General features: G+C 32.7%; 3 protein-coding genes across 3 annotated transcripts; 1 reads left to right on the top strand and 2 right to left on the bottom strand.

Annotated features, from left to right (window-relative positions):
* The first annotated feature begins 1,634 nt into the window (after positions 1 to 1,634).
* Positions 1,635 to 5,387, top strand: LOC105617402 (coatomer subunit gamma). Its single transcript, XM_012198956.1, has 6 exons — positions 1,635 to 1,674; positions 1,953 to 3,057; positions 3,130 to 3,709; positions 4,104 to 4,417; positions 4,488 to 4,686; positions 4,889 to 5,387. Exons 1-6 carry the CDS (start codon positions 1,635 to 1,637, stop codon positions 5,273 to 5,275), a joined length of 2,625 nt encoding a protein of 874 aa, XP_012054346.1. The 3' UTR covers positions 5,276 to 5,387.
* Positions 5,388 to 6,427: 1,040 nt separating this feature from the next.
* Positions 6,428 to 10,119, bottom strand: LOC105617400 (solute carrier family 12 member 8). Its single transcript, XM_012198955.1, has 10 exons — positions 9,928 to 10,119; positions 9,664 to 9,844; positions 8,800 to 8,945; positions 8,497 to 8,728; positions 8,167 to 8,368; positions 7,851 to 8,085; positions 7,330 to 7,650; positions 7,090 to 7,251; positions 6,775 to 6,953; positions 6,428 to 6,587 (listed from the first exon to the last, which is right to left on the bottom strand). Exons 1-10 carry the CDS (start codon positions 10,117 to 10,119, stop codon positions 6,428 to 6,430), a joined length of 2,010 nt encoding a protein of 669 aa, XP_012054345.1.
* Positions 10,120 to 10,926: 807 nt separating this feature from the next.
* LOC105617399 (survival of motor neuron-related-splicing factor 30) lies at positions 10,927 to 13,761 on the bottom strand. Its single transcript, XM_012198954.1, has 6 exons — positions 13,723 to 13,761; positions 13,375 to 13,598; positions 12,400 to 12,549; positions 12,125 to 12,130; positions 11,611 to 11,761; positions 10,927 to 11,495 (listed from the first exon to the last, which is right to left on the bottom strand). Exons 1-6 carry the CDS (start codon positions 13,759 to 13,761, stop codon positions 11,352 to 11,354), a joined length of 714 nt encoding a protein of 237 aa, XP_012054344.1. The 3' UTR covers positions 10,927 to 11,351.
* Between the last annotated feature and the right edge of the window lie 1,804 nt (positions 13,762 to 15,565).

Raw genomic sequence — 15,565 nt, 5'->3', positions numbered from 1 at the left:
ACACACACACACACACACACACACACACACACACACACACACACACACACACACACACACACACACACACACACACACACACACACACACACACACACACACACACACACACACACATGAGCGTGCAGGCTCTAAGAGATGACAGACATGAAAGAGGAAAGTGAAGAAGAAGAGGAAAGGGGAGAAGAAGGGAGAAAGGAAGAGAAAGATACAGAAACTGATGTATACACATAAAAATGTTATCTTTAATTTCTATTCTCACTAAAAATACATATTTTAAAACACATTATTAAAAATTAATATAAATGAATAATAATTTTTTATTTGAGGTAGAAGAGATACGAAATACCTTACAACTAAATACATACAAAAATGCATAAAATATATAAAAACATATTTAGTACACATAAAGGCATAATTTCACATAGCATCAAAGCAACATGCGGCTCACTTTATGTGATAATGTTTCTCCTTCAAAAGAAAAACGTCGATAAAATACCAGCTGCTAAATTTCTGCTACTTTTTCATGGAGCGACAAATTGCTAATTACTGTGGATCATTAATATAAAATCATTTTTTCTATACACTTAATTCATATATGAAACTAATTAATGCATTTCAGAGTACATTTAAACTGCTCAAACAATATTTTGTTAGTAACATTGCAAAATAAATTATTATTGGTAGTAGCTAAAAAAGTTGGGAAGCAGCGAATGCTGGTATCGTGCAATTATACAAAAATTGCAAAAAAATGAGAAGAGCTGCCATTATTATTACCGAAATTCATTTTTTGAAATGATCGGAAACAATTTAAACACATCTATTTTTCGCTGTAGTTGGGCCTCTCCGAGCCCTCATCGAACAGCAAAAACGATAATTCACAGAGAGTCATGTAGAGTGGGGAGAGCTGCTAGCGTTTTGATGCTGCATGAAATTGCACTTTAATATATATAAAAAAGTTGATATAAATTAATAACAGTGTTTCTTATTTTTGTATTACTTTTTATTTCTATATGTACTTATACGTTACAGGGTGTCTCACATTACCGCATTTTATCTTAAGAATGTATTCTTGAGATAATTTTGAGACGAAAATCTTAATACAAAAATGTCGAGACTACAAGTTTTTAAATTATAATTGCTTAAAGATAGTGTATACCATGATAATTCAAAAATTATTATAGTCTCGATATTTTCGTATTAGGATTTTCGTCAAAATTATCTCAAAATATAAATTTATTGATAATTGATAATATCAATATTTATGGATGATAACGATTGTAGATTTATATTTATCAACAGTCAGTAATATAAAAAATTAATTATTTTTAAAGCTCTATATTGATAATCACAAAAATTTAATTCCCCACGATTTTAATAATATCTCATTAGTAATTGCCTTACTCTGATATATATATATCTCTCCCTAACAATATAATTCACGAATGTAATTCATTCGTTTTTATTTCTTTTGTTCTCTATTATTCGAATCGTGTCTTCTTCGTGCTCCACGTCCTTTGCTCCGTAGGAAAGACAGTGAAAGATAGAAACTGCAATGGCCGTCTAGAATACGTCTACCGAGCTGACGTGTCGTAGTATCTTTTCGTCATCCGAAATTTTATTCGCATTGAAATATGATTACGTTTAAACGTGACAAAAAGGAGGAGGAGGATGGTAATTATAAATTAATATTTCTAATAGTCTTAACGCGAGTGTTACCCGCGAGAGAGAATTAGAAGACGCGTGTAGGTTATCAGATTTCTGACAATTACAAGTAAACACATTTTTACAGAAATAACAAGTGTACAATAAGTATAGACATCATATAATATCGAGTTTTGTGATAATTTCCTATGAGCATACATTTTCAAATTATACATGTTTTAGAACTTATTAGAATTTAGTGTCTATGATTATTGAGTACTGACATATATCTTTCCTGTTTGATCAAGGTGGTGGAAATCCATTTCAAAACTTGGAGAAGACCACAGTTCTTCAGGAAGCACGTACATTTAACAACACGCCTGTAAATCCGAGAAAATGTGCCCACATTCTTACAAAAATTCTGTATCTGCTCAACCAGGGCGAACAATTAGGTACGACAGAAGCCACAGAAGCTTTCTTTGCTATGACCAAGCTGTTTCAGTCCCGTGATGTTATATTGAGACGACTGGTCTATCTGGGTATCAAAGAATTGAGTTCCTTAGCCGAGGATGTGATTATAGTCACATCCAGTCTAACGAAAGATATGACAGGAAAGGAGGATTTGTATAGGGCTGCCGCTATTCGAGCACTCTGCACCATCACCGACAGTAGTATGCTAGCAGCAATCGAGCGTTACATGAAGCAAGCCATAATTGATCGTTCGCCAGCTGTGTCCAGCGCTGCTCTTGTTTCTTCCTTGCATTTGACAAGCGTATCCAGTGATGTTGCAAGGAGATGGGCAAATGAGGCTCAGGAAGCATTAAATTGTGACAATGTGATGGTTCAATATCATGCTCTAGGTGTCTTGTATCAAGCACGTAAGGCAGACAAGCATGCGGTAATCAAGCTGGTTGCGAAACTTATGAGGACAAGCCCAAAGAGTCCTTATGCGGCTTGCATGCTGATTAGAATGGCATATAAATTATTGGATGAGGTAGATGAAGGCGAAGAACTGATAGGATTCATTGAATCCTGTCTACGCCATAAATCCGAAATGGTAGTGTACGAGGCAGCGCATGCTTTGGTCAATCTTGGACGAAGTGGTGCCAGAGAAATTGGACCAGCGATTAGCGTCCTGCAACTGTTCTGTGGCTCGCCGAAGCCAGCACTTCGATTTGCCGCAGTCAGGACTCTCAACAAAGTCGCGATGTCTCATCCAGCGGCGGTCACAGCTTGCAATCTGGATCTGGAAAATCTGATCACAGACTCGAACAGATCAATTGCCACTTTGGCGATAACCACCCTCTTGAAGACCGGAGCAGAGAGTTCCGTTGATCGTCTAATGAAGCAGATCGCCACCTTTGTTTCAGAAATTTCAGATGAATTTAAAGTCGTAGTAGTTCAAGCCATCAGGTAAATTTCATTTTGCGAGTTATATGATAACTTCGTTAATATCATTCTTCTAAAATCTCTTTTTTCTCTCAGGGCCCTGTGTCAAAAGTTCCCTCGCAAGCATGCGGTTTTGATGAACTTCCTCTCGGCTATGCTAAGAGATGAGGGCGGGCTGGAATATAAAGCGGCGATCGCTGATACCATCATAGCCGTAATGGAAGGAAATGCAGAAGCTAAGGAAGCGGGACTCGCGCACCTTTGCGAATTCATCGAAGATTGTGAACACATCTCTCTCGCCGTTCGCATTTTGCATTTACTTGGCCAAGAGGGACCCACGTCGAAACAACCGTCGAGATACATCCGCTTTATCTACAATCGCGTTATCCTCGAAAGCGCTAGCGTGCGAGCAGCAGCCGTTACTGCATTGGCACGTTTCGCTGCCGCCTGTCCACCCTTACTTCCGAACGTGTTAGTGTTACTCTCACGTTGCCAGTTGGACTCGGATGACGAGGTTCGCGATCGAGCGGCTTACTATTGTACGATTTTGCAACAACAGAACGATCCGACTATATTGCCTCTGATACAGCCGCCTTTGCTGTCCATACCGACACTGGAAAGGGCCTTAAAAAATTACATACAAACACCTATGGAAGACTCATTCGACATTTCTCAGGTATTTTTTCCAATTTTCTGAAAAATTTCTTCATAAAGGCGAGATAATTATCTTCTATACATGTACATAAGCATCTTGTAAAAAGATAAAGTCAACATTAATATCATATTATGCTTATGTTTCTAATAATTAAAAAAAATATTTTATTTGCATTTCTATTTCTAATAATTTTTCATAATTTCTATTTATATTCGATTTATATTCTATATATATTTGAAAAGTCAAAAAGTAAGTAAAAGCAATGTAGCGATGAATGGAAAATGGAATTGTGCTATATATAAATTGGAATTTTTTATTGTAATAACAAAAAATTTATACATATATCTTTCTTTCTTAGAAAATTTCTGATTGATTTAAAAAAGAATTTTTAAGTTTATTCATATAATTGTTGCAGATACCTCCAGCTCAGACGATAGAGGAACCAGCTCAAGTGGAAGTACATACTACTATCAAGCAGCCTCGTTTAACCAGAGAAGAAAGCTTCATGGAGAAATTATCACAGATCCCGCATCTAGCCATGATCATCCAAGACACATCGCTCCTAAAATCCTCGCCAGTGTTTGAATTAACAGAATCCGAAACAGAATACAATGTCAAATGCATCAAACATACATTCCCTGAGTATCTTATTTTACAGTTCGATTGTGTGAACACACTCTCCGATCAACTCCTCGAAGATGTGGTAGTGGCTGTTGAACCTCCCGAAAGGTAAATGCATATCGATTATAACATTTTTTTTGCATTTTTCTGACACAATGTAACAAACTATTTATTTCAGTTACTCTATTGTATGCGTGGTACCGTGTCCTCGATTATCTTACAATGAGCCAGGAACCACTTACACAGTATTAAAATATCCAGAAGATATACAAGCGAGCGTCGTTACCATTCCCACGACACTTCGATTTATGGCAAGAGATTGCGATCCAACGACCGGAATACCAGATGCAGAACAAGGATATCATGATGAATATATGGTAAAAGATAGTGTGAAAATAATTCTCTATAGAAATATCTCTATATAAATATCTCTATAGGCAATGCAAACAACACAAAATTAATTTTCCTCATAGAGAGGAAAAAATCATTTAAATGATTATTCGTTTTATATTATGTTAAAACGAAATTATTGTTTATTATTCACAAAATTAATATATGATTATGTATACGATTTTTTAGTTGGAAGATTTGGAAGTTACTGTAGCCGATCAAATACGTGGCGTTAGTAACAGAGGCATAGACTTTAATACTGTTTGGGATACATTCGCTGCAAAAGGATATGCCAAGTTAGAAGAAACATTCGCTCTGGGAGCTTCAGTGACGTCTTTAGAAGGAGCGATTCAAAGTCTTACGGGATTTTTGGGATTAGAAGCTGTCGAACGCAGTAATAAAGTACAGAGCGGAGCAGCTGCTCACATTTTGCTTCTAAGTGGCGTTTTCCGAGGAGGAAAGGAAATATTAGCACGTGCTAGACTAGCGCTGAGTGGAACGCAGGTTACGATGCAACTATCTGTTCTCTGTCAAGATCGAGAGGTCGCTGACTTAATAGTTTCGTCTGTAGGATAGAGATTGAAACAATGTAAGAAGTTTCGCAATAAGAGAAATATATATTCGCTGATTGCTGTAAAATAATTTTTATAATATAAGATCATCGTTATATATAAATATACATTATTGAAAAAAACAGCTTGTATTTCTTTTCGTTAATGTGTGACTTTTTCTTAATACATTATCATAATCGAACAATCTTCTATTAGTACTCTAGTATTCGTCTAAGAACACACATAATAATGATATTATGATAGTGTAGTTTTAATAAAATTTTATACCGTTTAGTTTCGTTATTGATAATTAAAAAGATAGTAATTTCTTTATAAAAAAATAACTTATTTTTGTTAACATTTGTTTTAGCAGATTAAACGATTCATAAAGCAAACAGAAAACTGACAACAATTATATTAGATTCCCTTCACACATATATATATATTCCTTTTTGTAATTACAAAATTGTTCGTGCATTTGTACGAGAATTATAAAAGTGTTAAATAGTGTATAAATATATATTATCAGATATTTACAGAGTATTTTTATGCACGATGCGATTGCCATACACTTGTCATTGTCACTTGACTTCTAAACGTAAAAACTCAATTGTAAAAAAGTAATCTTATATCAAAGACGATAAATTCTCATGAATTTTTTATCGTCTTCAACATCAGATGAAGTGAATATTTTCTATCAGATGTCTGACAAGTCTTATGACATTGTAAGGCTAAATCATTTCCTTTTGTAAATTATCTCTGTACGTCAATCGCGATAAGTAAATACTTACAAAATCTAACGCTACCATTATATCAGTTCTTTGTACGTTTCATACAATCAATTTTATATATGATCCTATTGATTGTTAAAAACTGCTTTTAAAGCTGCAATTACACTGCATTTCATTTCAAATGCATATGCACATTAAATAAATTAGACTAGCTGTTAGCGATTGACAATATTATAAAATAAGAAGTGGAAATGATAGTTGTTTAAAGATTGCTATAAGCTAAGCTGCTCCTTATCAAGTCTTAAGTATCATATTAAATATTAGCCATTAGTATATATGCATTCATAATCTGTTCCTGCCACTAAAAAAGACGCTACTATTTGTTACTGGAATAGCATATAAACTCACGCAATTGATAATTTCGGAAAGATCATAATTTCATACATTTAGTCGACATTAACATATTGACCTGTAACTGTAGCTGTTTGATGATATCTTCTTCTTCCGGAGAAATCTTCATTTTCTTCATTCAGTTGAGCCGAACACATTTGAACACCTGGATGCACTGGGGTTACTACTATCTGCTCGTAATCATAAACTTTCCTCCTATAATATAAAATATAGAATTTACTTCTAAAGAAATCTTTATATTATATTTTTTTCTAAGCACTCTATAATCAGATATAATTAATTTTTAAGAGAAAAAAAAAAATTATTTCTTGTTTAATTTCAATCCTTAGTTTTGAATTTAGCAATTCAAAATAATTATATAATAATAAATAATTAAATTTACCCCATAATTCGAAGTAATGCAATTCGAAACCATTTAAAGAATTGGAATTCCGCAGAAATTCCAGGTTTTACAGCAGGGTTAGCGTGGCCGACATAACTCCAAACGAGAAATACGACGACAATATTAGCGATCGCATATCCCCAGTGTACGAGAAACATTATAAGCAATTTTACAAGGCACTGCAATGTGAATGTACTTAATTAATGTACTTATTAATCTTTAATATAACTAAATATTTCGAGACTAGCTCTTTTAACGTGAAAAAGTGATGTATTTCGTAGAAAGTAACGATTTTCTCAATGAATAAGTACTTACACCCAATAACGAAAACCATCTATTGCACAAAGGACTGTACCAATTTCCTAACTTATTATGGATGTGAACTTTTCGTTCTGGTGTACCGGAAACACTGGCATTATCTTCGATACTCGGCGATGAATCCACATATACATTATTGTCAGAAAGACTGTTGTTTCTCTGTATGTAAATGTCAGTAAACATTACTGAATAAATCTTCAAAAGAGATAATGCGTGTTTGGTGCATGTGATTCTTACCATAAGATTTTTATGTCTTATTCTCTCAGGAAATAAACTGTCCAAATCATTATCCATATCAATTATCGAGTTGTTTCTACTTGCGGAGCCATAATTGCGATCGAATGTCGGAGATTGCGAACGGAATCGTTGTTCGCGAGTATGCCGAAGATCAAATGTTTGTGCGAGAGCGAAGTATGCATAATCTAAGCAGGCATATGTTAACAGAAATGGCATCGTCACAATTGGAGCAAGTGTATTAATTTGTCCGGTAATGATGAAAGTCAACGTTACTACAGCAACAACTAGCATAGCGTATACAGGTACTTTATTTGGTCCTCTCTGAAAACAGAATTGTTATTCTAATAAATTATAAAAGAATTGTGTACATGAAAAAATTATAAATTTTCTTAAGTGTGAAATAAAATAATCCTCCCTACCCCCCCCCTCCCTCCTCTCTCTCTCTCTCTCTCCTATTATTTATTATATCTAAGATTAATTATAATAAATATATAACAAATAATATCAATGAGAATAATTACCCCTCTTTGCAAGCAACTCATTCCTGGTATAACATTTTGACTGGCGATAGATTGGAGAACGCGAGGTGTACCGTACATGGCACCTAAACAGCTACTGAATGATGATACATACAGACCAGCGAGTAGTAACACTGAGATTGCTGATACCGTCGATGCTATGGTAAAGTTGATAAGCAAAGCATTTCTGACGCAAGTTGCCGCGAGAGTTAACGAAAAGCATAAATATAAAAACGTTCTGCAAATAACAATCGTTTTAAAGATATGTAAAGATCAAAAATTTTTCAAAATGATTCACTTTAAAGACAATTTATTTTACCCAGTTCCCAATGCCGCTAAAGTACCATTGGGAATGTCGCTAGATGGATGCCTTAAATCTCCGCTCATGTTAATTCCAGCTAAAACACCGGTGACCGTGGGAAAGAATACACCGAATACAGTAAACCAGTTATATCCATCTTGATAATCAGGAAAAGTGTTGTTCCTCAAATTTCCTGAAAGCCAACCTTCAAAACCAGAATCTGCAAAAATAAATAGTAAGTTAACTATACTCATACACAAAGACACAAAGCATTTTATAAAATTCTGTATTACATAACATATTGTTATTTTCTGTTATAATACGATACAATACGACATGTTATCTTACCAATGTTGGTATGAGTAAAACTTCCAACCATGAAATCAACTCCAGCGAGGAGTAGGATAAGTAAGAGGATAAATTGCAATTTTATAACCCATTTAACACCAGCCACATTAATTATAGACAACAATACAACGGCTGCGCACGCAAAGCCGCGTTGTGTCCATGCTGAATTCAAACCTACAAGACCGGCCATTGATTCCCCAAAACCTAAAACGTTTAGAGCACAACCCACCGCCTGAAATAAAATTCACAAACCGATTCTTGGAATCGCTGATAAAATGGAAGGATGGATTTATTCGTTCCTACCTGCCCGAAGCAGTAAAGTAATCCGATGGAGCCACCAAATCTAGAACCCAGTACATGCGACAAGAGAAAGTACACTCCACCACTTTCGACTCTACTCCGTTCACATATACCCACAGCTGACAGTACTGTCACCAATGCAATACACACTGAAATCATTACAGTACACAATAATCTTCCCCAATTTGCATCAACTTATTTAAAAAAAAAGTATCATTTTTAGAAAAATATTTTCGTTTCTGTAGAAGATATATTTATAGTGTCTCGCTCTAAAAATATATACTTTACAAAGATATAATTGAGGCGAAACTCTATTGTATCTCTTAAATTAATAATATAAATGTATCAATTATATATTATATAAACTGTTCTTTGTCACTGTACTGTTAGTAAACTCTATAATATTCTGTGGTATCCTTCAAGAAAAATAGAAGTACTCCAAATTCTAGAAAATGACATTTTGATACAAAAATTGTACTGTTTTCTTTGTCAAGGTCTCATTGATTGGTTAAAGTTACAGAAAAGAGTTAGAAAAACAAGTATTTAGATTCGTTCTTTTTTTATATTACTGAAGTAAACTTCTTGCACAATTAATCTTTCTTCATTTTTTTTTTCAGACAAATTATATTTACCTTCCTATTCTCTGTCAAGAAGTAGTTTCTTATAATTTAGTATGTATAAGGAAGGTGTACTCCAGTGTCTTATAGAGTTCACTGACTGGACTAAAACTTTTTATCTCGTTTTCACTAAACTTAAATATATATCTATTCAAATATATATCTATTTCATTTTAAGTACAATAAGTATATAGTTTAATCATAAAGAACAGATTTCATAATTAATCTTTTACTGATGTAATGATACTACCTGTACAAAAGATGATTAATACTGCATTCAAAACACCTGCTTGACCAACTATCCAGCCAGATCTCAGAAATACAATTACACCAAATATGTTAATAAGGCAAGATGTAAAAACACCATCCCAGGTGCCAAACAACACAGGTTGGGAGATAAAAAAATTTGATTTCCACCAAGGATCTGAACTCTATGGAAAATACAAAAGAGTAATACTACAATAAGACACACTAAATCAATTTAACTTTCTATTATGTCACACATATTTCTTACATATTCTTGCGCGAACAATTCATTTGCACCAGCCTGATACATTTCTGGATCAAGAGCATTGTTATCATCTCCATTATTCCTCTTTGCGTTTTCTTGCGCCTCTGGGTCACGTAAACCATATCTAGCCCAATCAACGTCTCTGTGTATCCGAACGTCGCCGTTTGCAAGTCTATTCTCCTCGTTCGATCCCATCTTTTCGGGGCAAAAGAATCACAAGCCAAAGTAAACAAGATCAATTCTTGCTCATTGACGTCAGCTTTATTCACATGGAGATCGTTACGAAGATTTCCTACGTTGACATAATGCCATATTTGTCACTGGTCTGTCTCACGATATTTTTCATCTCGCGATGACAAGTATGACAACGCGTATAGGTTAGAATATGAAATTCAGGAAATAATAAGGTATCTTTAATGCCGCACAATGAACGCAACGAATATTCTATTCAAAAGAGAAGAGTTATTTTTTCGTCTTATCAAGGTGCTGAGTCTGCATTTTTTCGTGATATTTATCAGTCGCTGATGACGTATGACTGAACGACAGAAGCCACCATATTGATTCTGACCCATTCTGACGGCAGCTGATCTACATCACCGACCGGACGAGATAAAACAGATCCGTATAGCTGCAGGGTAAAATTTCATTTATCTGATAGAACGAAGAAATATTGACGTTACCAGCTTAACTCAAATATTCATGAATTATATTTACACAGCACAAAACATTCAAAAGGACGTCTTGAAGATGTCAGAAGATATTCTACATTCTTTTTAAACTGATGTTCCTAAGATGTCACTTGAATAAAGTGCGATTAGCCGTATTGTCTCCTTTCATTCGAGGCAGGATCGAGAGCCAATAAACAAGAAAAGAATAAAATATGCTGCATGAGAAGCCAAACCTTAAATGGCTTGATTTTAATATTAACTTATTTTGATAATCAAAACAAAATTACACTACAAAAATCTTATCTATTAATAATTAATGTTATTAATGTTTATATAATTTTTTGACTTTTTTACTTAATATTTGTATTACACATATACGTCCATGCTCTCTTAAAGATAAAAATATCTTCAAAGAAGCTGCACGTTTAAAATATACATTTATTTATATTCAATAAGATTGTAAACAAGTTATGCTTACGGAAATGTATTAATCTAAAAACACATTTATTCGCTGCAGTTACTTTTGAATTGTATCATAGTAAAAAATTCGAAATTGTCTTGATATTCGATAGGATTAGCGTTACTAAGACAAAATGTTAGACGCACTTCACTGCCGCTAACCCCATAAACATTGCCATATCGTTCACTCATGTATCGCAGAAGCGTTCGTAAACCAGTCTTTATAATATAATGATAATTTCACGATAACTCTATCTTTTCCATCACAAATTATGGTATATCTATTTACATATAATTTATTTAAGCTCCTCGCCTCCACTTCTCTCCGTTACTGAACTTAGTCATTTCTCGACCGCTAACACCACAGGTACCAATTCCCACACGACCATTTACATTCTCTGGTGTCGCAAAGATGCTTTTCTTTATAACGCCTTTTTTCGAGGACTGCAGAGAATAAAAGTAGTAATAATAAAAACATGATTAAGAATAAAAATAGTTATAATAGAAACATGATTTAAACACATTCTAAATATGCTATGTAAATGAAGTTATTGCATACCTTGTTAGTAAATGCTAGCCATTTGTTCTTTTCCAATTCCCGTTCTTCCTCCAGTTCTTTGAATCGCTGTAATTTCCTCTGCTTCTTTTTCTTAAGGTATTCCCTTTGCTTATTTGGATCCGAACCCGCAACTGCAGCTGCTTGCATTTTCCTATAAACGAATAAATCTATCGTTTGAGTAAAATAGAGACAATTCAAAATATTTTAGATATATAAATAACAATAACATTTCCATATATTTTTATCAGTACATGCATTTCGATAAGTATTAATATTAATATACCTCGATGCATGTATCAATTATTTACAATTTACAAAAATTAGCACTTATTATATCATAAAATTTATGATGTTACAAAAGAGCAAAATAATATATATGTATTATTATAATAATACATGTATTACTTTGTCATTTAGTGTATAGAATGTAATTACAATTTGTCAATTCTTTTGCACATATATAATTAATTTGTTTTTCAAAGACGTGGTCCAAGAATTGGACAATTCTTGTTACCTTTTTCTGGAGCCCGACGATGCACACGGACCGCGTGACATCAAAGGATAAATGAACAATAATGAGCATATTTCAGATGTAATACCATACCAATGGTGGAGTTAGTTGCCAATTCAGAAATGAGAAACAGGAGGAAAAAATGAATGATTAGTAAATAGTCGCCTTATATTTTTTATGTTTCTCATAAAGGCAGACATGTGCAAAAACGTAAGGTATATTCACATCGATTTACAATGAATATTATCTTAGATCATCATAGATCAGGAATGACTTACTTTGATTTTTGATCTGCCCAGTCTGATGCTGGCCTCTTAGCAACAGACTTTAGCTGACTGAGCATAGTAACATCAGTATTCTTGTACTCATTGAACGTCACATTTACTATTCCGTCTTCACTTATCGCATCTATAGTTGCTTCATAATACCTATAAAATTTTGCAATATAATATTTAAAAAATTATGCGAAATGTTTTATTTCAGAATAGTCATTGCACTTCTTTTTAAACAAATCAATTTTTTTACTTAAACAGTTGATTACTTACAATACATTATCATAATTAATATTTACTTTAATAATATTAATATTCTTGATCTTTCCTCTTTAGTATTCAACATAAAGTGTGATAATAGGAAAGTTAAATTCAAAGTTTCTTGAAATAAAGTCCAAATATTAAATGCAAAATAAATTTGAAAAATAAAGCAAATAAATAATATTGCTAAATCCTTTCTGATTGGAATTTTTTCCTGTAAATAATTTCACCTTTATGTTATATCATGTATTTTAGGTTTTAATAATGACTCAAGTAAAATATCCAGCTTTCAAAACATTTTATATCAATTCAATGCTGTATAAATTATGACTTTTCTTGCACTTTTCTTGCTCGATCAAAATTCAATTTATAATTATAAACAATAGATCTGTCTTTAAAACTGAAACATAGATTTTTGCATAATGCATAAAACTTGCACAATCCATAATGCATAAAAAACTAACTAATTAGAGTCTTTTATTTTTATGGAAATAAAGGAAATGAAGGATTTTGATTAAAGAATTAATTTTTTCAAAACTCGTGTGTTCTTATCCTTATAGAACTCTCTGAAGGTGCACACAATGCAATAAATTTAAATAAGACAAATTACATTTGTTTTCCTTTAATTTATTGCATCAATATATATCAATTCAAAAAGTTCATCAATGAAGAACAAATAAACAAAATTTAAACAAAATTTAAAATATAAATAATACCCACTTGTTATCCTCGCTCCAAGGTGCCATACACTGATCGCCGACTTTCCATTTATTGGCCAGAACTGCAAGCAAAATAGGATCTTTAGCATCCATGCCATTGGCTTGTCTTTTTTCCTGCTGTTGTGACTTAATTAAATCATGTGTCAGCTTTATTACTTCCTTCAAATCGAATTTCAGCTTTATCAACTCTTCATTATTCGGATCTGTCGTGAGAGCCGCTTCCACCTGAAATAAAAAGGATAAGGAGTCAGTTCATCGTGAGGACATTGTAAGTGGATAAACAAGAGTAAGTTGTCATATCCAATCGATTGTTACGCGAGGTTAAGAGAGGAAAAACAAGGCTAAACACCTGCTGAAGCTGCAGCTTGTAGTTCTGTAAGTCATCCATGATGCTCGTCTTATCTCAGAAATGGATTATCCAAAGCCACAGCGCGGTACAAGAACTCGGTCTCCTCTTTTCGCTTGACTCAGAACTGTTACGAAAATAAAGTATTATTAGTAATCACTCGCGATAACTCCAATTCATTCCAGTCTACTACAGTTGACAAGCGTAAAGCAAGCAATGCTGCCAATGTAACTGTTGTTGACTTTCTCGCTTGCAGGACTACGATGCGAAGAATAAACTATTCGGAGAAGGTTTGATGAATAAGAACAAACTACGAAGAGACAAAAGCTTATTGTTTCTGTTCGAGAAATTCGGAATTGCTATTGCTTAGAAACGTACAAAACATGTCGACGTGAGAAGCATCAATCATAAAGTTAGTTGAAGTAATAACTCTACTTGTAAGATGGCGACACAATTACTTGAAATAGTAGAGATCTCGAGAGTTTGATTTTATCATTTTTTAAATTTTGTTTTTATTATGTAGTATGTAAACATTACAATAAGCATCATTTAATCAATGCATATGATCAAAAAGTTATTCGATACTCTCATTTTTTTTTTTATTATAATGAAATAATAATTGCAAAAAAAATATGCCAACATCACGGTATTCCCAAGCGATCACCCATCCAAGTACTAATCGTGTTCAACGTTGTTTGACTTCAGTGTGATCGGACGAAAATTGGTATTTTAAACATGGTATGGAAGTTGGCTAAAAATTTATTCACATATTATTTAATTGAAAGAGTATTTAATTGAAAGAAAGCTTTATAATTATAAAATTTTATAATTATAAAATTTTTAGTCTTGTTTTTCTAACTGAAAATGCACAAAAAGTCAATAAAAAAATCAAAATAATTTTATTTTTATTCTTAATTAAAAAAAATTTTTATTCTTAAATAAAAAGTTGAGAAATAATTAAATTTTCTAACAAAAAAAATCATCTTTTATTGTCATGACATCAAAATAAAAAGTTTATTTGCATTTTTTGCATTCAGTATCTTCGCTTTCTCTTTTTTCAAAGCCTAAATATATATTTCATTTCTAATTAAAACATTTTTGAAGATTTTAAGCAACGTCAACAGATCTAAAGTTATTTTTTTATTCCTACACTAGACTGCATTAGAACTTTTTTTTGTTTTCACTAAATATTAAATATATATTAAGAAGAATATAAGAATCTTATTATAACAATTGTAAAATTTTTTTTTCTATTGAACTCTCTTTTAACTTCTTTTTGTAATGTGGCATCTGTTATTTTGAAGGTCAATATGACAGATGTTTTGTTGATGCATATTAATAACGAATTCGATTAGAAGCATTTAAGGCCGTTGTATACTTATTTAATCTGTATAAAAATAAAACGCAAGTAGGTATCATAAATATAGGTGAATTGGAACAAGTGTGAGACAGCATGTATTATTTATTGTTAAATTTAATCGTGGTCCATCCATAATTGAATTTAACAAAAATACATGCTATCCCATACTTGTTCCCAAGTCATCTACACTTGTTCCAAGTTACTTATACATTTACGGTATTTCGAGTTATGAAATACAAATTTTATTTAACACAATAAAATGTAACGAGGATTTCATCAATTTTATAGTTTAATCCTTTTTTTTTTATTATTATTTTTTGTATTATATACATATTTTTATGTCAATTTATGCACAACAGCTTTACTATTATTTAATATTATGCATCAGTGTACATTCAATCGAAATTCGTTATAAGGTTCTTGAATCGCCTTGATTGGACAAAGGTTTTATGCATCTATTAGGCTTAATTTTTTTAACTGAATTTT

This window comes from Atta cephalotes, assembly GCF_000143395.1.
Source record: "Atta cephalotes unplaced genomic scaffold scaffold00013, whole genome shotgun sequence".
NCBI classification, from domain to species: domain Eukaryota; kingdom Metazoa; phylum Arthropoda; class Insecta; order Hymenoptera; family Formicidae; genus Atta; species Atta cephalotes.
The sequence above is the reverse complement of the archived record's forward strand: the minus strand, read 5'-3'. Positions and strand labels throughout refer to the sequence as shown.